Raw genomic sequence first — 22,787 nt, 5'->3', positions numbered from 1 at the left:
CTTCTGCAGTCACCTGTCCTTAAAATGGGTAATGCCCAAGGTTCTTCTGCAGTCACCTTATCCTTGAACTGGGAAATGCCCAAGGTTCTTCTGCAGTCACCTGCCCTTAACCTGGGTAATGCCCAAGGTTCTCTGCAGCCACCTGCACCTAAACTGGGTAATGCCCAAGGTTCTCTGCAGCCACCTGCCCTTAACCTGGGTAATGCCCAAGGCTCTTATGCAGCCCCCTTGCAGCTGGAGGCACTGAAGTGAGGCCAGTAAATTCCAGAGTCTGAGCAGCAGCAATCCATACTGCCTGGCACAGCAGCTCCTGCAGGGGCTGCACAGAGGCACCCACAGAAAAGCTCCTCCTAAATTAGAGGGATAACTGTGCACAAGAGGCCATCCTCTGAGCAGTGGAATAATCAGCCTTTCCCTCATCTTCCCCCCTCAAAGCAATCTTGAGGTGAAACATCAGCTCAGAGTAATGAGGTGACACAAAGCAGCTTTATTCCTTTTGGACCACAGCACACAGAGGCCTCACTTTCCACTACAGTATTCTCTAATGGAAAACCAGGAACATATTTTCCTGGTTTTTTTTTTTCTTATTTTTCTTCTTTAAAATGTTAATGCAAAAAGTTTGCTCACCAAAGCAGAAGAAGATATCTCACCTAAAGCAAAATGAGCCAGACGTCCTTGGCACAGGAAGCAAAAAACATTAATAAACAGGTGGGATCAGATCAACAGCTCTCACTAATGATTCCCCCAAAACCTGACCTACTTCTCCTAGCCCAAGAATGTGTCTTTTTTTTTGTCTGTGACCTGCTTTAAAAAAGTAGATCTTCTTTTTACAAATTCCATGTGCTCGACTGCCAAAAAATAGAATTGGCTGAATGCTGATGGCAGAATTCCAGTGTAAATGCCCATCTCTCCCTACAAGAATGCACCTTGGTGTGGACTGGGAATGACAGATCTCCTGCTGCACACATTCCTGGATTCCTTTTAGTCTCAGCCACTTGGAAAAGAAAGGAGTAGTAATATTGGAGGAGAAGTTGAGGATAGCAAGATTGTTGCTTTTCCATAGCAGATAACCCTCAAGAGTGTATTATAAAGAGCATAAACTGGCAGGATTGAGCCGGAATATGATAATATTGATTTCAAAATTTCACAGATGGACTAAAATGGCTGAGGAAAAGGATGAGATGCTGATCCAAGTGAAAATGTCAAAATTTGGGGCATTTGAGAATGCAGGGTTCCTTTCGGCGTCAGTATAGAAGTTGAACTGTGCCACAAAAGCCTGGAGGCAGATCTGCACAGTGTGGAGATCCTGCAGGCTTATCTCGAAGGGATGCTAATCAGAAGCAGCTTCTGCAGCTCTGAGTGTAACAAAAAAGCTGCTACTATTTTATCAAAAGTTTCTGGTTATTATGTCACCCCTAATTACAACCCCCAGAAGCTGAGCGTGAATCACGCTCAACCCTAAATCCCAAACATGTGGACTGAATTTTCTTCCCTCTCTCTGCTTTCTAGCAAGGATGCTCTGTCACACTGAGCAGGAGAGGAAAACAGACCCTGGAGCCCAAAGAAATCTCATTCTCCTCTGCCATGAGAGGTGATTGCTTTGTACAGCAACTCCCACCCTCTGCAGATCAGGGCTGAGGGTTCAAACTGCTCCAGGCACAGGAACTGACTCCAAGGCTTAAGGGAGGTGGGTGTGCCCAGCAAATAAATAAAAATTTAATTACTTCAATCAAACTTCTCAATGAAGTGTCCCCACTCAGGGAATTTTTTACACTGGTGTCCCAATTATGCATCTTGTTCACACAGAGGCTTGAGTACCAGATACAGAGGCCTTGGGTTATTACAGATATGTGGACATTTTTGAGGGCAATATGGACATTCATGAGGTCAGTATGGATATTTATGTCACCAAGTGTTTATACAGATAAGCTGGAAGTGGAAGAAGACAATTCTTCTTCAAAGACTTTGGGGAGAGGGAATGGGATACATGTAGCAAATAATGCCCCGTGAAAATAAAACAAATACCAAAGGCAGAAAGCAATAAACATCCACAAGTGAATCAGAGAACAGCCCAGGCTGAAAGGGGACCTCAGGACTGGTTATCAACAATTACAGTATTTACAGTATTTCAAACCCTTAGCTTCCCATTTCAAGAGGAATTAAAAAAAAATCTCAGGCTTCTCTGGATGGCTCAGTTCCTTTCTGTAATAAACATGATTATTCACAGTCTCCTGAGCTAGACTAAGCTAAGGAGAAGAGAGACCTGTCCCAAATCCCTCCCTCAGTAGGGAAGTTGCTCTGACCTGCCAATCTCTGACTATCAAGCTCAACATCCTCCTTCCAAGCCAGAAAAGAGCAGAAAGCCTTCTGAAGCAGAAGACAATAGAGAAGGAAAGAAACCATCTGATATGCTGATATGCTCTATCTGATAGCACAGAGTTGCTGGAAAGTCTTTCCTCCTGGCTCTGTTGCCACTCAGCAGCCACCAAGGACTATATTCTGAATTACCAAGGACTATATTCTAAATTAGCTCACTGGAGCATTGGGGGACAAGGAGCATCTGTTGGACATCCCAGATGCAGTGGTGGAAAAGTGGGCAAGAACAGCAGCAAGAAATGGGCAAATCTTGATGTAAACCAGGCAAGTCAGGTTCAAAAAAATTACCTAGAAGTGCTCAGGAGAGGTGGTGGGTGGCTGAGCATGACACCTACCTGGGACTCATTGTCCCTGAATAGCAGACAGTGGATTTGCATTTCAGTCTTTGTCCCTTCCTCTTCCTCAGCTGACTGAGCACTGAGTATCTGACAGGCAGACACAAAATCTGTATGCCACCCCCCAAAGGCTGGGGCTGGCAGGAGCAGGAGCTGCTTTCCTCCTTTTTCACAGGGAACAGGAGCTCAGCCACGTCAAGTAGAGCCCAACCAACACTTCAGGTCATTGTCCCATTTTAACTTTTCCCATCAACATCTGTTCCCCACATCTGCCATGGCAAAACTCTTCCTCCTAGGAGGAAGCTGGGGGTGGGGATGAATTCCTTGTGAATGCTCCATGGGGTCCTCTGAGGGACAGTACAAAAAAATCTGAGTTACCCTGCTAATCTCACTGTCTGAGAGACATTATAGCACTCCCAGCATTAGGTTCTAATTCCCAGGCAGTGTTTCAGACTAACCTTTTATTGCAGAAAAGCCAGCTGAAAGACCTGGACCACATCAAGTCCTCTTTTTTTTTTTTTTTTTTTCAGAGTTTTGAATCATAAACAAAACTCTATAGATACAACCAGGAGTAAATGCCCCTAAAATCTAAACACTTTCTCAGCAGCTGTTTGGTGCCAACAGGGTTTCAGTGTCAAGCCCTGCTGAACTAAAGCCTTTTATTCTATGCTTCTGTTAGCCTGTGTCTATGTTCCTTTCTGCACGTACAGCACAAATATAATTTTCAGACCTTTCCATACTTTTAAGCACCAAGCCCAGCTTTAAAAAACAGGGGGAAAAAATGTCAGTTCAAGGTAAGTTTGAAGTTTCCATCAATAGTTTACATGTTTGCATGAACAGCAGCTGTGTATGTAGCTGGTTTGAAAGAGCTAAAAGCTCTAAAATAATTAAGATTTTCCCATTGCAAATACACATTTTAGGTTTGTTCTGCATTCTTTCCTTCGAAGAGAGGAAAAGGTCCAGCTCAAGACTTAGCTTCTGGCCACAGAAAGTATTTACTGTTTCAACAGCCCTTCCATTCCAAGGGAATGACATCAGCACCAGCACTTTGCAAACCCCGAGCCTAATTCTCAAGCAGAGCTCCATGCTCACAGATATGCCAGTCACAACATGACATGCTTTCTCAGAATTTGTTCCAGATTTATCGGGGCTGTGACCGGCTTCAGCGCTGGGAAGGATCTTTCATCAGTCACGTACAGCACAACCTACAGCCCCCGAGAAAATGAGCTCTTCAAACACAGCCCAGCTCCTCTGTGAGCTGCCTGCCCGTGTCAAAGCTTAAGGCACCAAGAAGAACACATCCAACACATCCAGCCTTTCGGGGAACGGCAGAAATGTAAGTTAATAAGCTCCTTTGCACAAGAACAAACCCAACGCTGCAGATGTCACGCAGCAGCTGAGTCACAGCACCAGAGGGGATGTGACACAGCCACAGAGTCCATCCTCCCACGCTGAGACACGATCATCTGCACCCAAACCACTTCTCTGAGATGAGAGTTAAATAAATTAAATAAATGACCTCCTGCCCCATGATCATGGTCACCTCCAAACTTCTCAGCTAAGAGAACTACCACAGCATCTAACTCTTCATCTCAGGGAAAATCATCTCAGCTCTCCCTGCTGCATCTGAAATTTATTCCTTCTTTCCTGCACATCTGCCTCAGGAGAGTTCATCACCCCTTCCTTTGCTGCCACCTTTCACATACTTGCAGGAATTTCTTCCTTTAACAAAAACAAGCTCATTTCTCCATACCTGTCTGTAAGAGACACCACCTGCTGCTGTCCCCTGTTTTTTAAATTAGTTTCCATCCTTCTGAGGATGTGGCACATCCCTGCCCAGCTGAGGGTCCTGGCAGCACCAGAACTAAGGACCCATTTACAGAGCTTGCTTAGAAGTTTAGTCTTGTCTTTGTCTACAGAATAACTTGATTCTTGGGGTTTGTAATCTCCTATTCCTCCCAGAATTAAAAAAAATAATAAATAAAAATAAAAATATCTAAAACACCTAATTAAAAAATCAGCAGGTCTGAGAACACCAAGCTGCAGTGGAGTAGATGGCTCTTGCCTTGATCAAACTTTTTCTTTGAAGGCTTTTACTGAGCTCTCCTCCTGTCTGGTCATAATTCCCTGACCCATCAAGCACTCTCAACCCCATCAGAGCCTGATATGGACTATAATTTAATAAGCCTCAATCCTTATTCCATCCTTCAAGCCCTTAATGAAAATATTGAATAAAATTAGAGCTAGGGCAAATTCCTGCCTAATCCAGTTTGGTGCAGCTCTCCAGTCTGTCAGGGACAGGGCAGGGTCATGGACAAACTGCCAGGCTACAGATGTGACACTGGCAGGGGCAAAGCCAGTGTCACACTGAACACACAGGGCTTTAAAAAACTCTTCCCAGCTGGACACAACAGGAGCCATTCAGAATAAAAAACTTGTGAAAAAGATATTTCTATTCAAAGCAGTCAATCAAATCCTGTGCACCTACAATACACCAAGGAAGATTATTAATTAAGCCTGGATGAGATTTCTGAATGTTAAATATTTCAAATTTCTGTTCATTACATGAAAGCTAATAAAAAACATCAATGATAAAACACAACTATGGCTCCCCAGACAAAGGCAGAGAGATTGATGTTATCTACTTTAGATACAATTGTTAAAACGTGTTCTAATTCTTTAAAAACTGGCATGCATAAGTGTATCACAATTTTCCCATTTCTAAGTGACTTCCTACTGTTGCTATCTGATTTCTCCTGTGAACATACATTTATTAATATCTAGGGGCTTTATTTATCCTTAAAGACCAAACTATATATAGATAGCAAAAAAAAAAAAAAAGGAAGAAAAAAACAAACAAACAACAGCACCAAAAAAAAAAGCCAAACCAAAAAACAAAACAAAAAAAATAGACCAAAAAGGGCAAAAAACCCCCACAACAACAACAAGGCACATTTTCAGATGTAAAATCAGAAAAATCGAATCTCTAGTCATCCTGATTCACTGATTCAATACAGCAAAGGATGACTGAAGTGCTTTGCCTCTGTGATTTAGGCAGGAATTTAATCCCACGCTTGAGAGATGTCCTGGCCTCAGTCCATATCTATTGACCTGCTGGTTTCACCTGGACTGCTTCAGTATCCTATTGTCCATGGGACAGGATATTCCAAAATACCTGGAGTGCAAATTTACAGCTCATCCTTCTCTAACCAAAGCACTTCCTATCACATGGATAAGGATCAGATGTGGGAGCATTCAGATGTACATAGTGAAGTCACCTGGGCTAAAAAGTGTTTTAAAAATAAATGTAAGGGCATCCAGTCCTCCCTGTACCCCCTTATTGTTTGGATCTGTTTTCCATTGGGATGGAGGAAGGAAAATAAGATCAGTAGCAACCAGCAAGGGAAATAAAAGGCTGGATGCAAGGGACAAATGGAGGGTAAGTGACACATTGAGTTTGTTTTTCTCTGCTTCTTCGCTGCTACTGCTGGAAGACAGCAAAAACAACTCCTACTTTACTGGCTGGAGATCTGAGTGAATTCCCACTGTGAACAGGCAGTTGGTCCATTAGAAGGCAGAAAAGGCTTTCTTAGTAAAACACAGCAGCCCCCCATCTCCAGCACATCCCTGTGCCACGGTGAGCGAGCGCTTTGTACGTCTCCCAGAGCAGATAACAGAGGCAGGGCACTGGGATGGCTGCAGCTGGCTGGCCTTGAAGGAACACCAAACCAAACAATGACATAACCCACAGCAACAGAGGAAGCCCAAGCTGGATCTGCTGCAACAACAAACCACTTACACACAGGACCTCCTCTTGGAGCGCTCTCTTTTCATCATTTCGACCTGCTTTAGCTTCTTTTCTCTGTCAAAATATTTTTTCTTTTTATTTTCGGCAGCTTCCCTCTTGCTATGCTGTTACAGCAGTGGGCAGGCTATGTGGGGTTGGGAAGACAATAAAAGCTTTGCAGATAAACCAAGCAGTGCCCACCCCTCCATCTTTTGGTCAAGTATTTGACAGAGAGACTGAAAGTCCCTCCGAAAACTTTCCTGGAGCTCCCGACTCCCAGTTTCCAGGGAGAAGGCTGATGCTTTGTTCTCACTACAAACTTGGCCAACAAACATTAAACCTTTTCTGAGGAACAATGATGCTCTTCACACTCCTCAGAGTTTTGTACAACAGTTGGGATGCATGGAATTTCCTTATGCTTAATTCCTTCCATTTATTTCTGTGCTGCTTCATGGTTTGTCCCTCTCATTTCTCCTCATTCCCTGAGACAGCCTGTCCAGCTTTTGCCACACTCAAGGGTTGTTCTCCAGGCTGAGGAACCCCGTGGTCACTCAGGAAGGGATGTGACTTGTGCAGAGCTGCACCTTGCTGTCAGCAGCACCCCAGGCAGCCCCAGGTGACATGGCCAGAAAATCTCCAGAGGCTTCCCCAGCTCAAACAGGAGCAGGGGATGGTCAGAGCATGGCTGAGATACCCTTGCTTCTTAAAATGTGAAACTGGCCCAAAAGGATGTCTGACACCAGCCATGAAATTACACCACCTGGCATTTACAGAGATTTCCCCTCCAAAGGAAAATGTTCCCTTCAGTCCTGACTGCCAGAGCCAGGCAAAGCAGGAGCCTGAGCACCATGAACACACAGCAAAGGAGGCTCACCACTCCTCCTTGCACTGACAAAAGCACAAGTCTGACAGCACCAAGGACTGGTCCTCTCTTCCCAGCTGGGTCACTGAGAGCTCCTCTGCATCCCACCACAGGTGTGGCTTTGTCACCCCTGAGTGTCCCTGCTGGGACAGTCACACCACGTCCTGCACCCTCCAATAACTGAGGTGGAAAGCACAGTCCCTAAAGAACAGAGGGACAACTCTCCAGAGTGCCATTTTAAAGTGCCTTTTAAAATCCTGCCCCATGCCAGTGAGGAAATATTTTTCTCCGAAATACCATCCCCAGTGTAAGGGGACAATGGCACCAGTATTGAACACAAAAACAAAACTTACTTCTTCTTGATGTTCAAAAATATGACCACAGGCAATTCTGGCCATAAAACCCTCTGCTAATCTGCCTATTACACAATAAGAGCATTTTCCTGATCAAACGCAAAACTAGCAAAATAACCTGCAGAACTGCATATTTGCACAGAAAAACAATCACACAGCACAGCCAAAACAGACTCCATAGGAGTTCCAAACTTGCTGGGGATTAAACAGAGCTCCTCAGCCAAAATTAACAACTTCCTTGGCAGTGAACCTCATAAAGCCACCGAGTTTGCTGCAACAATTGGGAGGCAGCAGAGCACTTCCCCACTGCAGAGGCACAGCAGAACCCATCATGAACTAAAAAAAAAAAAAAAAATTCAAGAAAATAACTGCAGGCTAAATTTTGCCCTCAGTCACAACTCCTCAACCTTGCTGGAATCAAAGAAGAAATGCCCTTAGATTTCATGGTGGGCAATGCAAAGTGTTGTGGGATGCTGGGTTTGAGCAATAATCACTACTTCAGTCTCAGGAACAGAGTCACAGCAAAGCAAGCTATTCATCCTCTGAGAAAGTAAGCAGGGAAAACAAGCCATAAAACTGGATAAAAGTAAAAAGTGTGTCACCTTTTCACTGTTCTTGATTTTTGTCCAAGCATTTACATTAAAGCAGAAATTTTATTTCTATGCACTACTTACACATCTTTAAAAGATGTTAGATTCCACAGGAAAAAAAGTTTGGGCTTTTAAATTTTTTTTGTAATACAACCATTCCAAATAATGGTGCTAGAAAGGCAAAGATTTTTCATGAAACCTGCACTGGGATTTTTCAGTGGCAACCTAGTGAGATGCTGCAGTTACAACATTCTTTAAATGAACCCCAATCTAAGCTCTTCTGTCACCAATGTAAATTGCTGACCTATTTTTCCAGGTGAAAAGTATGGTACAATGAAATTGCAATGAGTGGTGGAGGAGATCACAGTAATCCCAGAAACCAAATAACATCTTTCTCTTTCCACAGCTCAGAGATGGGGGAAGGCAAAGAGCTTCCCCTCCCTTCTTTAAATCAACCCAAACACCTCCAGACTGACAGCAGAACAGAAATAAATTATCTTCCTCATGACAGATGACAATCAACTGACTCAAGCAATCCCAGCCTAAATTGTTTTGCAGTCATGTCTGAAGGATGAACTATGACTATATGAGCTAGAAGGATATTAAACAGAACGTTTAATAAAGACTGGGGACTAAATTTATAAAATGCAGAAGTCAAAAAGGCTGATGTAATCTTATCTGTGCCCTCTCATGCCTGAGATGGGAGGAATGAGTTCAAGAATGTTTAAAAAACCTGATCTACAATGTCTGTACCAACTTCATACTAGTGAGCTGAAGGAAGTGCATGGGCAATTAGCAGTCCTGTATGGGGACAAGGCCAAAATGTGATTTTGGACATTGGCACAATCAGTTTGACCACTAAGAAGCCTTCCAAATATTTAAAACATTTCACAGCAATAGCCACCTGATTACTGCTTGCTGGGGAGGATTCAACAAAGCTACAGGAATTTCAGCTCATTCTGGATTTCACTGCTGAGATGAAATTCAGGGACAAGTCACATGAACTGCAGTAAATCAAAGCAGCTGCTTCTAAGCACAGCTCCTTAGAGGGGAAAAGAAAAACAAAAAAAAAAAACCAACACAAAAACCAAACTCAAGCTTCAGGACAACATCTTTTATAATAAACCTTGGAGAAAATTGAAATGGCTGCTTCATTTTAGAACAGTTTAACCTTTCTGTTAACTGCAGCACTCAAAGCATCACCCTGCATTAAGATTCCTCCTCCCCTTAAAAGCAAATATACTGAAGGTCACAAAAACTTCAGAAATCAAATTCCACCCTTCCTCAGAAAAATAGGAGTAACCGATGGGCTTTGAAGTGCAGCCTAAGAGAGTTGAGCAAACAAATCCCATTAACTTCAGGAGGACATGAAATTTCATTTCACCACCTTTGCAAACCCAGCTGGAAACACAGACGGACGTTGTTCAGAACATCTGGCTCTACAAATAAGTGTTGTTCATTAAATCATTAGACTTAAACACGTTTTGTTTTTTATAGTCTGGAGGGAGGAAATGTTCTACCTCGTCCCTATAAATACCCTGTCCCTTTTGGCTCCATGTCCCAGATATTGCCAAATAAGGGAATCACAGTTCCCTTCCTTTGTCGGTGGTCCATGTTATCTCCTCCTAACTGGTGAGGATACACTGCTTATCTTGCTCTGAGGCTCTCAGATCTTGGTGTAACTCTTCTCCCCGTCACAGGCATTTAATCAGGATGAAAATGTACTTTGTACGACTTTTTTAAATTTTTTTTTTTGCTGTTGGGTGGGTATCCATAAATTATGTAAACTCCTAGGAAAAAGGTTCGGATTTCAGTCTTCTGGATATGACTGTCGGTTGCAGCAGAAGCTGCAAATTCCTAAGATAATATGAAGATCCTCTGGGGGAAGAGGTTATGCCTTACATCATTCAGCACTGACTTCCTGATAAATGATGGAGCAGACAGTTTAGCCAGCTCGCCCTGCCAAGGAGATCCTGCTGGCAAAATGAGGCAAGGGAGGGATACAGCAGATGGGAATAAAAATATGAGAGCCTACAGAAACTGATCAGATTGGGAAAAACAGCTTTGAGGTAAAGCACCAGCCACTGCCAAAAGGGTTTATGAGCCCTAATAAGGTCAAAAACGAGCCCTGGAGCCAGATTCCCTCACTCTTTACTAGATATGCCCTACATGTGGACTCTGAGCTGTGTTTCCTGTAGCTGGCACACTTAGGAAGATTAGGGAGCTTCTAATGAGATTTATTTTGCCACAGCTGCTGTGATGAGACTGAAAAGTGTAGCCAGAGCTGTGGTGACCCACTGTGCCCCATGGATGGCTCAGAGCCATGGATGCCCAGAGCACCAGCTCTCAGAGCACCTCATAACCATGCTGGATCATTTGTATCCACACTGCCCTGGTGTTCTCTTGGATTTTCAGGTACAAAAAGCCTGAACAAAACCAAGTTTGAGGCATTTCCATTCGCCTTTAAAAACAGCTGACATGTGAGAATATTGCGCAATTAAATTAGGAGATGCTCCCACTTAGCTGATGAAGAGAATCCCTTATCTACAACTTCTGGTGCCAAAGTTGTGAAGCTGGTTCTTCAGTCTTTCAAGATAAGTGCATAAAAATAGAGTGCATCTCCTCCCTCCCTGTGTCAGCCCTTCCCAGCTTGCAGAGCTCTGTGCTGGGGAAGAAGGGAGGACTGCCAGGGCACTCAGGCTTCCCATAAACTCTGGGTTTGTTTCCTGCAGTGTGTATACAGCAGGAGAACAGAGAATACCTCCCTGTTTGTGACCAGTCACATGCAGACAAGATTTCGCAGGCTGGCAAATTCATGGAAATTATCTGCACGCAGGCAACTTCTGGGAAAGAGTTGGTCAAGGTGCCTGGGAAGGAAGAACGCCCAGGCAGCTCAGAGCAGAACACTGCTGGGTTTGGAACTGGGCAAAGCTGAGGCAGGGAGGGCACTGGGCATGGATTTGCTTTCCAGCACCATCTGTGATATTTAGCTTTTACCCTTCTCCATCAAAGCCCCCGTGATTTAAGTTAAGCTTCAAGACAGCAGAGGAAACAGATTTGTTTCTCTCCCCCAACAGAGTGTATTTCAGCCATGCTGGATAAACATTTTAGCCATTCTTTCTGCTGAAGAAAAGTCACAAATTAGGCCTGATCTGGATAAACTCTTGCAGGCACACAGAACTTGGGAATGTACTGCACCTGAACCCTGCAATGTGTTTCTAATACAGCCATCAGTCTATATAAAGCTCACTTAAGTGGTTATTTCATGTGACTATTAGGCAAAAATATTATTTGGTGAGAATCTGCGTGGCCCAGCTAATGGAGCTCAAGCTGGTACACAACGCGTATCTGACACTCATAATCACTTTGTTTACTGCCTGAACAGGCACTTCACAGCCCATTATTTTAGAGAAAATACCAAAGATAAAGACTGTTGAAGAAGCAGGCATATTTCCAAATAGAAACAAGCAAAAGCACAAGCTCAGTCATGATGTGGGAGAGAAGGTCAAGGCACGAGAATATCACACTGGAAATTCTGGGTGTCACAAATGAACACTGGTTTCTCAAGTTCAGACTGTGCCCTAATTAATGCATCCTATTTGCTCTCATGCATTAAAACTTACAGGAAAACAGAACACAAAATCTATTTCTAACGAGATATAAGTCTGAAGAATTCAGACAAGTAGTATTAATGGCTAAAACTTAAAAAAATGCAGTAGGAACAGTAACACCATTTAGAGTTCATATTTGATGCTGATCTATCCTCTCAAGATTCCACACATCTCTGGTTCCACTAAATATTATGTTTCATGTTGCATTATTTGGTATAATACTAAAACTCACTCAACCTGACAGATGTATTTTACTCTTCTGTGTGTTTTTTTCAGTGCTATTAATAAAATCACTGTGTCAGTTTTGACAGATTGTCTCCTGAAAACAATCTTATTGAAACTCCTTATTTTATACAAGCGGGTACATTTAGGGACACCAGAGAAGCTGCACTTAACATAGGGGTATTTTGTATATCAGCAGAAAAAACACTTATGACCAATTTTGTCTGCAGAACATTTCTACAATGAAACAACAAATGTCTATTAGCATGTACCAAATCATCAGTTCCCAGCTAAAAGAACATTAAATTTACATGTACTGCCAGTGTTTCTCAGCCTCTTAGTTTACATGGATCAAAAGTGATGAAACTACTCTTCTAAGCTTTTAAATCTAGAGGATATACAGGCACAGATAAATGTATGACTCAATAAGCAAAATGGATTCAGGACAAAAATAGAAAAGAATTGACAGGATCTAGAATGAGTAAGAAGAGGAACTTCGCCTTGTTCCTGTCTGCACTGAATCACAGCTCCTACAATTTACCTTTAATTCACAGGCTCTGGATTAAAACAACAACCTGATACAGTTAAAAAAATAGGAAAAAACCACACTTTTTCCTAAGTATACTTAAATGTTACACGGGAGATTGAGAGACAACAGGATGGGGCTGTACCAAGAACGCCTCAGCTCTGGTTTTTCATCCCTCACCCACTCTTGCAGAGCACATCCCTCCCCATTCAGGGATATCTCAGGGTACTTCTTCACCTCACAACTTCTGCTTTGCCAAGTCAAGTACTTACTTTAAAATGTTTTCAAATTAAAACCACCATTGTCAGGAGGTGCTCTTGCCAAGCCCATTTTCTGTGTATTCCCAATGCATTGCCCTCAAAGAAATGAGCACACAGAGCTACCCACATCTCCTGAGAAACTTCAAGCAGCAGCAATTTGAAGCTGTGGTTTTCATCTTTCAGAGTAGCTGGAGACTGCTACAAAATCAGATTTACAAAACCTCCACGACAGGAAAGCAGCACCTCTGAGGCTTGTACACAGTGGAAGTTTATGATCTGTCAATAGTCTGCAGCAGCTCTTTGAACTGTCAATTGATTCCCATGCTTTTTCCTCCCTTCTCCACGTGAAAAAAGCACATCAATGCCACAGAGCAGGGAAGTGCACACCAAACTCAGTGCTCTCACTGGGAAAGCAGATGTGCTTTTCAAAACTGAGTGAATTCACAGACACCAGGTCAGTGAGAGGGCACCAAGGGCTGGGCAGGACTGGACCCTCCCTGGTGCCTGCCAGGTCTGGATGCTGCTGCAGGAGCCAGGAGCAGCGTGTGGGATGCGTTCAACCTTGCAGGCTCCTCCTCAGCATCATCTTCGTCACACTCTGGGCTAGAAGGGCTGATCTGAAGCCAGATCTTCTCAAATGAAGACAAAACCTTGTTTAGGAACACTTTCTCAATGGCACACAGCAGCCTGGAGGCTGGGTCTGCTTGTCCTGGCACCCAGCTCCTGCACAGGATGCACACAACAATCCATTGCCCACTTCCCACTTTTACCCCCTTCAAGTGGTTTACTTTTGGCTGTCTTAAGCTCTTCAAACTTCAAAAAGGATTAAAAAAAAAAAAAAAAAGATTTTATCTCATTTGAAGAGAGAGAGAAAAAAAAAAGATGCTTTATAAGGAAATAGGGAAAAAGCATTGTCAGAATGCTCAAAACTGCTTATGTTCCCACAGCACTTGCAGCCACACACAGAACTTCTTGAACTACCAGATCACTGCATGGCCAAGAAGGAGCCACTGAGTGCATGAGAAGGAAGTGACTCAGACTGAAATTCATAAAGGACAGCATGAATGGGACAGGATTTCCTCTTACAGCTCTTTTTACATGGCAAGGCTCCTTTACAAAAAAAAAACCCAACCCACAAAAAAACCCAACCCTGCTCTCCCTCCTGTCCCATTCAGTTTTTGAAACAGCTCTGTGGAAAAGCTCCAATATGGATTTTAAATCAGAATCCTAGTATCATACCTCCAAGCATCCTACCTGTACAAAACATCATCCATCATCCTACCAGAAACACTCAGAGAAATTGGTAAATTTTCAGTCAATTATAAGCAATCAGTTTCCCTTTTTTTGCCTTAAACCAGCCTATTTCCAACATAACTAGAAATCTTTACTTACAAGTGCACCACCCAACACAGCATGATGTAGTCAATGGAAAAGGTCAGAATTGCACTTACATCCCCAATCTGAAGCCATGAATTTCATAGTAAAAATAGGATGCTGCTGTTAGAGAACCACCCTGGGATAAGGGGGCATTATAGAAGCAAAACCTTATTTTTAATGTACCATCATGTTGTATAGAGTACAGAGGTGCATAGGCTGGATCCACAACTGGAGGGGTGACTGAACAATAATTTAACAATAATCCAGAGTAATTTACTTAATTTCAGTACTGATCACATTCAGAATTGATGATCTATAACCCCATTTCTTCTACCAGTGGTGAAGCAGATTTTTGGGAACCCTTCCTTCTTTTAATACTGGAAGAAAGCTGAAAGTTATTGATATATGGCAGAATTTGCCATCGGAGAATAGATTTGCATGGAAAAAAGGTTTTTTTTTTTAATTTTTAAGTTAGCCATCACACATACTGTGATTTTTCAGGCAAAAGGGCTGAGTTGTCCTTACATTGTCTGCAGGACATTTTCTTCAATATAATTCACATGATCCCAGAGTGGTTAGGGATGGAGCTTGAAGATGCTCTTGTTCCACCTCCTGCCATGGACAGGGACACCTTCCACTATCCCAGCCCCATCCAGCCTGGCCTTGGACACTCCCAGGGATGGGACAGCCACAGCTTCTCTGGGCACCCTGTGCCAGGGCCTCCCCACCCTCACAGGGAAGAATTCCTTCCCAATATCCCATCTAACCCTGCTCTCTTTCAGTTTAAAGCCATTTGCCTTGTCCTGTCACTCCATGCCGCTGTCAAAAGCCCCTCTCCAGTTCTCTTGTAACCTCTTCATGGGGTCTAAGGTCTCCCCCTTCCCCAGGCTCAACCCTCTCATTCTGTGTTGATAAGGAAGGTGTTCCATCCCCCTCACTGTTCCTGCAGCCCTGCGACAACCCCAGCCCCAGCAGAGTGGGGGTGCTGAGGAAGGAGGAACACAGCCCTCAGAGAAATCACTACCAAACAGCAAGGAGCAGGACAAGCATCACCTTCAGCACAGGGGCAGCAGATCCAAGAACAGAAACTCCCATTTCCCTGTCACAAATGCCCTGTGTGGGATCATCTCTCCCTGCTGATTAAAGCAGACACTCCAACTGCCTCTCTGAGCATCAGCCCAGGAGCAGCTGGGACTGCAGGGAGAGGGGCTCCTGCAGAGAGCTCCCACCCACACTTCCAGCACTCAGGCAGCTCCCAAATTTTGTTTCATCCAGCCCAATCCCTAAGGAGAGCAATCACTGTCAGGCTGCAGCACTGTGTACTGACACAGGCTGTTCTCGGCAGCAAGCAGAGCTGAGCCTGAGCGAGTGCCTGCTCCAGCTGTGTCTGGGGCTCCTAAAGCCCCCTGCCTTGCCAGCAGCTGGATCCCAGCACTGCTCCATCATCCAAACACCCCAAAGAAGCCAGCTCCACTGCAGGAGCACACACACCCCACAGCCAGATAGGAAATTACAGGCCATCAAGCACATCACAATCCCAACTCAAAAATCCACGCAAACAAAGCCCTCAGCTCCAGCTCTCCCTCACCTTATTCCAAGTTTTACTGCAAATTCATACATTCCTACTCCTCTCCTATAGAGTTTTTTGGTTAAGTGGTTTTCTAAATAAAGATTTATCCACAAGTTTTATACATATATATACACATTTTTATATATTTATGTAGCTAAAAATAGGTTTTCCAGGCTCTTCTGCAATTTTGGAAGCAGCCACACAGCACCATCAAGTTTTAACTATTAGCAGGCTGAACAGATACACATACACAAAACCTGCAAGTTTAAACTCCTTTGCTACTTGTTGCTTCTGACACATTCATTTTTCCTGGCTATTCTAAAAACTGTCACTTAGCAGCATATATTCAATTAGCAACTGTGCCCAGACTGCTGTTAACTCTCACCCTAATTACCTGTGTGGCCAGGTTAGTCAGGTATTCATCAATAAATCCCCAAATAATTAAAGAAGAAACAGAGAAGATAAATATAAAGCGACAGATATGATTAGAAGCTTGTAAATATCAAGTGGGAACTGATTTTATTTTAGGGAGCTGCTTCATGGGAGCCTTTAAGAAACCTCTGTGACCTTTCTGCAGAAATCTAAGTTTGCATGTATGACTATAATAATCCACTGATGTCAAAAACCTCACATGTGAGCCCACTGTATCTTTTTTTTCCCTTTTAATATGAAAACAATTCTCCCATTCCTGCCCTGGCCACGTACTTGCTGCAGAGCAGCTGAATCAATTCCAGGGCTGCCATTTCTGGGTGCAGATGGAGAACCTAATTTTAAAAGGCAGGAGGGTGGGACAAGGGATGCTTATTTGCAGAACCTCTTGTTAGGGCCTTTTCCAGAGCTGGGGGAGGACTCCATCCCTTGCTGTCCCCAGTCTGAAGGCACTCTCTGCCTGACAGGACTGGATGTGCTGTAGCCTTGACTCCACTGATTTTCTTGGCATTTTAAAAGCCCTCGTGCTCTTCAGCTGCAGCACAGCAGACCAGTCCAAAGCAACGAATAAGACAAACACAGGGGTTGCAGGAAACCCTTAGATAAGATGCTTTTAAATGATTTCTGGATTATTTCAGAAGTGATCAGCCAGGCTGACTCAGTACCAACTGAACCGAAATTGAAAGACTATACTTTTTCCAGGTCTTTTACATCCAAGCTTCAAACACCCCATGTATTCTACCTCAAAGAAACACCTAAACATAAATAAGAACACTAAAGTTTGCATAAGCTGATTGGCAAGAAATAACTAGAAAGTCTAATGCAGTGATTAATTTTCTTGGATTACAGCACTCCCAAATACAGCTCCTTGCTGATTCTAAAGACCCTGAAGCACATCTGCAAATCCTCATTCCTTATCATGCCAGCAGCATTCTTTCCCCCTCTTTGGCTATTGATACAGTTAATTTTTGTAACTATTTCTTTTAGTTATGTCTCACAGGTAAAAGTACAGAGGCGTATAAATATACACTAGAGATAGGTAATGGAAAACCTATGTTTTATGCATCAATTAACTCAGGATATTTCAGAGTGTGCTACATATGAATATCCTGGACATGCTGCTTTGGTTACTGCATCAAAGTTTGTTCAGGCAGCTGCTGCAGCAGTCAGCAAAGAGAAAAGCAGAGAGGAGAATGGCAGGTAGGAATAAGGGATCATAACAAGTTACTAAACTGAATTTAGGTAGAACTTGCTGTGGGCAGAATGGCTTGTGATAAATGAGATTTGATTACAGTAAAGCATTGGGTTGTTATCCAAAGTTTTAAATTTTTAAATGGCAAGTCTCTGAAAATGCTGAAGAAAATTATTTCAAAAGTAGCCAGATTTACTGACCACTATTTCCAATGGCTAACATTAAGAAACTTCTTCTCAGTTCTGTTTTCAACTAATCTTACTTTCACTGAATTTTCACATTAAAAAAACCCTTGGTTTTTCAGTCATCACCTCTAAACTTTCTAGTAACTTTACCAGGTTAACCTAGGATATGCAAAATAGTGGTTCCTAGTAGTCAAATTTTGGTTATAACTCAATGTCCACAAAGTTTTTTGTGAAGTGCCAAGATGCCTCTCCGAAAAGCAAAATTTAACCGAGACCTCACCCATAAAACACATTTCTGCTTCCAGCAGATAAAAAGAGAATGATGCTCTTCTATACAGCATCTACCAAGGGAGCAGTCACAAAAGATGGGGAGGCACTGGGCTCACCTTACAAAACAAACACAGCCCAGCAAGCCCAGCGCTGGATTTAAGTTCACACCGTATTAACGCGTGGGTGGGAGTGTTTCTTGGCACGGCCACTGGATCCACACAGAGGAGGTCACAAGCCGGAAAGGTGCAATAAAAAAGGAATTAAAAATAAATAAATAAAGCCCTCTTTTTTTACCATGTGGGTCTTGTTCATTTGACTTTGGGCTGCTCCTTGCTCTGCGCTCCGGTTTCTTCAGGGCCGGGGCTGCCCCGCCGCCGCTGCTGGCCCCGTTGTGGCTCTTGGCATAGCCATTGTACACCGTGGTGCAGCTGCCTATATGGCTCTTGTAGATGGAGGAGGGAGGGCTGTTCAGGCGGTTCTGGCGGTCAATCTGCCTGTCTTTGAGTTTTTTGTGCTGTGGTTTGCTGTACTGGTCTTCCCTGGTGATGTAGCTGGACATCCCGTATAGTGGTATGATTTCTGAAATGGAACGGTTCACCCGCGTTAACTCAGAACAACAAAACAACTGAGGGGCTTTTCTCCCAGAAAAACAAATTGCTGGTTATCTCCAAATGAAATTACTCCAGACGTTCCTGGCGGTTTTTAAAAGAAAACCTTTTTTTTTGTATTAACTATGCTCCTTTGATGACAGAATTTTACTTTGGATGCATGTGCAAAATACCGCTATTATGGTGATGTTTTTCCCTTCCTTTTCAGTTTTTGTTTTTCAGTGACAGATTACAAGCAAAAATCCAATCTGCCTGGTTTTGAGTTTTTTGTGCTGTGGTTTGCTGTACTGGTCTTCCCTGGTGATATAGCTGGACATCCCGTATAGTGGTATGATTTCTGAAACGGAACGGTTCACCCGCGTTAACTCAGAACAACAAAACAACTGAGGGGCTTTTCTCCCAGAAAAACAAATTGCTGGTTATCTCCAAATGAAATTACTCCAGATGTTCCTGGCGGTTTTTAAAAGAAAACCTTTTTTTTTGTATTAACTATGCTCCTTTGATGACAGAATTTTACTTCGGATGCATGTGTAAAATACTGCTATTAGGCAGATGTTTTTCCCTTCCTTTTCAGTTTCTGTGTTTCAGGGACAGCTTACAAGCAAAAATCCAGACAGAACTGATCTTTTGGAAAAAGCCTTCATAAGCTCAGAGCAATTTAGCATTTTCTTCCTCAGGGCCTGACTGGACAGAACAAGCTGAGATGTGCTGGTTCCAAGCTGCCAACACTGGATTACATGCAATTTAACTTCCCAGTATAAACAGACTTAACAATCGTGTCAGTTGTGCTGCATAAGGAGAGGAGTGCAACATGAAGTAGAAGCTTTGGGAATTAAAACTATCTCAAAAAATGTTTCAGAATTATTACAAATATCATGTACATTCTTTGGATACACTTCGTTAAATACAAACCCCACTTCCCCCATCCAAGGATGAGTCTGTCTTAAACTAAGGCAGGTCAGCTTGCAGGGATCACAGTATTTCCTGATTTTTTCCTATAATTCAGTCTTCCTTTTTGTGCTTCACCTTGAGTGTGAACCTTGAAAATATCATGCCCAAAACATTTTTGTCTTTAAAAATGGATACTCACAGCAAATGCCCCCCACTCAGGATATTAAAGGAGGCTCCATCCATGTAAGAAAGCCACTCTCAAAGTTCTCCACGTCACTCCTACTCTTGGTTCCCCCAGCCCTTACACCTTGCTGAACACAGGTGTGAAAGGCCAGCCCCAGTCCCTTCCTCCCAGCTCACCTTGCTCTCCGTATATTGTTGGGGGAAGATGATGCTGCGGGAAAAACTGTGGTGGCATGTCCCCAGGTCCAGTGACAGGAGGGTAGAAGGCTGTGTGGGAGTTGTGGATGAAGTGGGGATGGTGTGCCAGGTAGGGGGGCAGGTGATGGGTGGGCGAGATGGCCGAGGGGTAGCTGGGAGGGAAACACTCCGGGGACTGCGGCGTCACCACCACCCTGCGGACGCCCGAGCTGTCTTCTATCACCTGCAGAGAAAGGAGCACGTTAGCAGCATCTGGAACAGGCACACCTCTGAAACAGCACTGTTTACAGCTCGTCCTCCCACTGCAAAACAGCTGGGCATGGGCTTTAGCTTCAGGAATAAACACAATTCTAAAATTAATATCAGCAGAAATGACCGCGGTGGTGATGTGGCTTTTCCTGGAGACTCAGATATCCACAGTAATCACTGGGAGCTGTAGTGCTGCTAGTGATAACTATGTGGGTTAGGGGACAGAATAAATAACCTGCATTTAGGGAGGAAAACAATTGGAAAAGGAACACAAAGCACCAAAATAAGCATTCTCTTTGGGACTGACCTTACATTCTGCCCGTAACACTTCTACCACGGATTTTGACAGCGCCCTGAGAATGGAGTTAGCAACACTTTGGAAAGCAGCTGGCACTGCTGCTGTGGAGAGGCTGTGTGTGTGCACACAGACATGTACTCTGCAGGAACCTGCTGTGCTGGCCTACATTTGCAAAGGAGCTGCTCTGTTCATCGCAGGTAGCTGCTCAGGACAAATCGCAGGGCAGGGGGTTTGTTTCTGTTACAGAGCTGCTCTGTACATCCACACAAATCAGCTCTGGGATATGCATAACTTGGCCCCTAAACACCACAGGCAAAGCATGTAAAAACAGATGTAGGAAGGTGGAAATGTGCTTAGGCTGAAAAATGTTTTTCAGGTTATAATTTTTCCAGAGTTGTATTTCTGGAGAACAGTCAACCAGCCAAATTTCAATCCAGACCTAGGAACCAAGCTTTTCTTGAAGCTCATCCAAAAAACTTCTGCCATTTCTTAAATTAAAAAATACAACCACGTAAGAGCCATTTGACTGTGGATGCTGGCATGGACGAGGTGGAAAAAAGCATGAAGGAAGCATGATTTAATTTCATACAACAAACAGGTTGCTGAGAACCTAATTTTCTCTAAACCGACTGATGGCACACAGATGGAGCAGTACCTGTGATGAATATGTTGTGTGAGGTAAGTGAACGTGCACCAGAGGCACCTGCTGCAGGATGCTGCCACTCTCAGCTGATTCCCACATTTGTACAGCACCAGCAGAAGAGACTCTGCTGCGGATTGCCCACACTCCAGAGGCTCCCATCACATCCCAGTGTCTTTAAACCATAAGGAGAAATCTGTACCCTGGAGCAGAGGAACGGCACAGGCAGGTTGCTATTCGCGCCACACAGCACCAGCCCTGCCCTGGGGCAATGCCCACAGCCCTAAGCAGAAAAACTGCTCCAGCAAACAGCAGCTCCTGCCCCAGGCACCAGCTGAGCAAGGAATCACAGGGGAAAATCCACCTAGGAATGGCTGACCCAATTCCTGCCCCAGGCCATGTGTGCCCTCCGGGTCTGTGCATTTATGCCTGTTAGCTATGGGATGTGACCATGCACACACAGTTCCTGTGGCTTGGCTGGCCTCTACACAAGAAAATTTTCTATAGAAAGTTAATTCAGTCACTAGTAACACTTCACATTAAAAATGTGTTGCTTGCTGAGTAACCAAAATAGTAATTGTTTGGCTTAACATACTTGATTCTACCCTCAGAATTTACGACTTCCACAAGCAATTTGTCAGCTGCCAGCTTTAAATTTCAAAGACTTTGCAGAGTCCTCAGAAGACAGCTGAATCTCAGAGATTTAGACTATCACATCCTTTCAACTGCTCCATTTTCATGCTTCCTATCTCTGCTACTGGTTCTGCTCCACAGCATCTCTTGTCCTGCTGCCAGGTCTCAAACCTGCACTCTAAAACCTGGAAAAGAGGAAAATCCTTTACGTTTAGCACATATTTGAAAAAACAGAACTATTTATCAAGGACTGTGCACAGAAATGCTGGATTTAACTCCAGACTCAGATTATGATGTAACTTAATTGAGAGAGCAAGTTCCTACACCATTATGTGAGAGGTTTACATCGTGGCTTTAACTAGTCCAAGCCTCAAAGCCAACTCCAAGCTCTTATCTCTGCATCTAGACCAGCTACATGTGCCTTTTGTGCTCTGCTGAAAGATGAATATATTAAGGAACAGATTTAGACAGAAAGCTTGTACACTGAGCAGCACATAATGTAAACCATATTTTAAATTATTAGGATTCAGCTTCCTGAACTATCATCTATAAAGCAGGGAGGAAAGCTCAGAGTCCTGTCAAAGACCTTTTTGATGAAATTACCCTGCTAGATGAAGCTATAAAATATCAACAGGACTGAGAGAAGCCAGAGACGAGGGGATAGAATGGAAAATTTCAGCTGGGAGGAACCTACAACCACCAACTACTCCAACTCAAAGAATCAGCCAACCTTCCAAATTACTTCAGTTGAAAAGCCAAGGCACTAATATCTTTTATTTGTTTCCTCCCAGGCCATGAATGCTGACTGCATTCTTGTTATTCCACGTGAATACATTACAAATGAGCACAAAAACACAGGGGACCTTGCAAAACCCACTTTATTTCCCAATCCTACAGGGCATTTTCTCTCTAAACTAGGAATTATTGATATACATGTACATTTCTGAAGCTACATACAATTTTTAAATACACTATTCTGTCCTTAACAAATCAAAGTTGGTAATCTGATTTATGTTTTATATGCATCAGGTAGCTATAAAGACTGGAGATATCCCTGGATGTGTAAAAACCTGCACTGAGTAGATTGTAGTAGTCCCATTCTGAGAGACAACACTCAGTTCATCAAAGATAGATAAAATCAG

At 43.4% G+C, this 22,787-nt stretch overlaps 1 protein-coding gene across 1 annotated transcript in view; it reads right to left on the bottom strand.

Moving 5' to 3' along the window:
- Positions 1-22,787, bottom strand: part of FNDC3B (fibronectin type III domain containing 3B) — a 187,439-nt gene that overhangs the window by 68,675 nt on the left and 95,977 nt on the right. Inside the window, exons 5-6 of the mRNA XM_059479160.1 lie at positions 19,805-20,048; positions 18,240-18,524 (exon numbers count right to left, since the gene is read on the bottom strand). Of these exons, the coding sequence (XP_059335143.1) occupies positions 18,240-18,524; positions 19,805-20,048 (529 nt within the window). The remainder of the gene's footprint in view (positions 1-18,239; positions 18,525-19,804; positions 20,049-22,787) is intronic.

This window comes from Ammospiza nelsoni, chromosome 10 (genome assembly GCF_027579445.1).
Source record: "Ammospiza nelsoni isolate bAmmNel1 chromosome 10, bAmmNel1.pri, whole genome shotgun sequence".
NCBI lineage: Eukaryota > Metazoa > Chordata > Aves > Passeriformes > Passerellidae > Ammospiza > Ammospiza nelsoni.
Note: the sequence above shows the minus strand (reverse complement) of the source record. Positions and strands in the feature narration are given on the sequence as shown.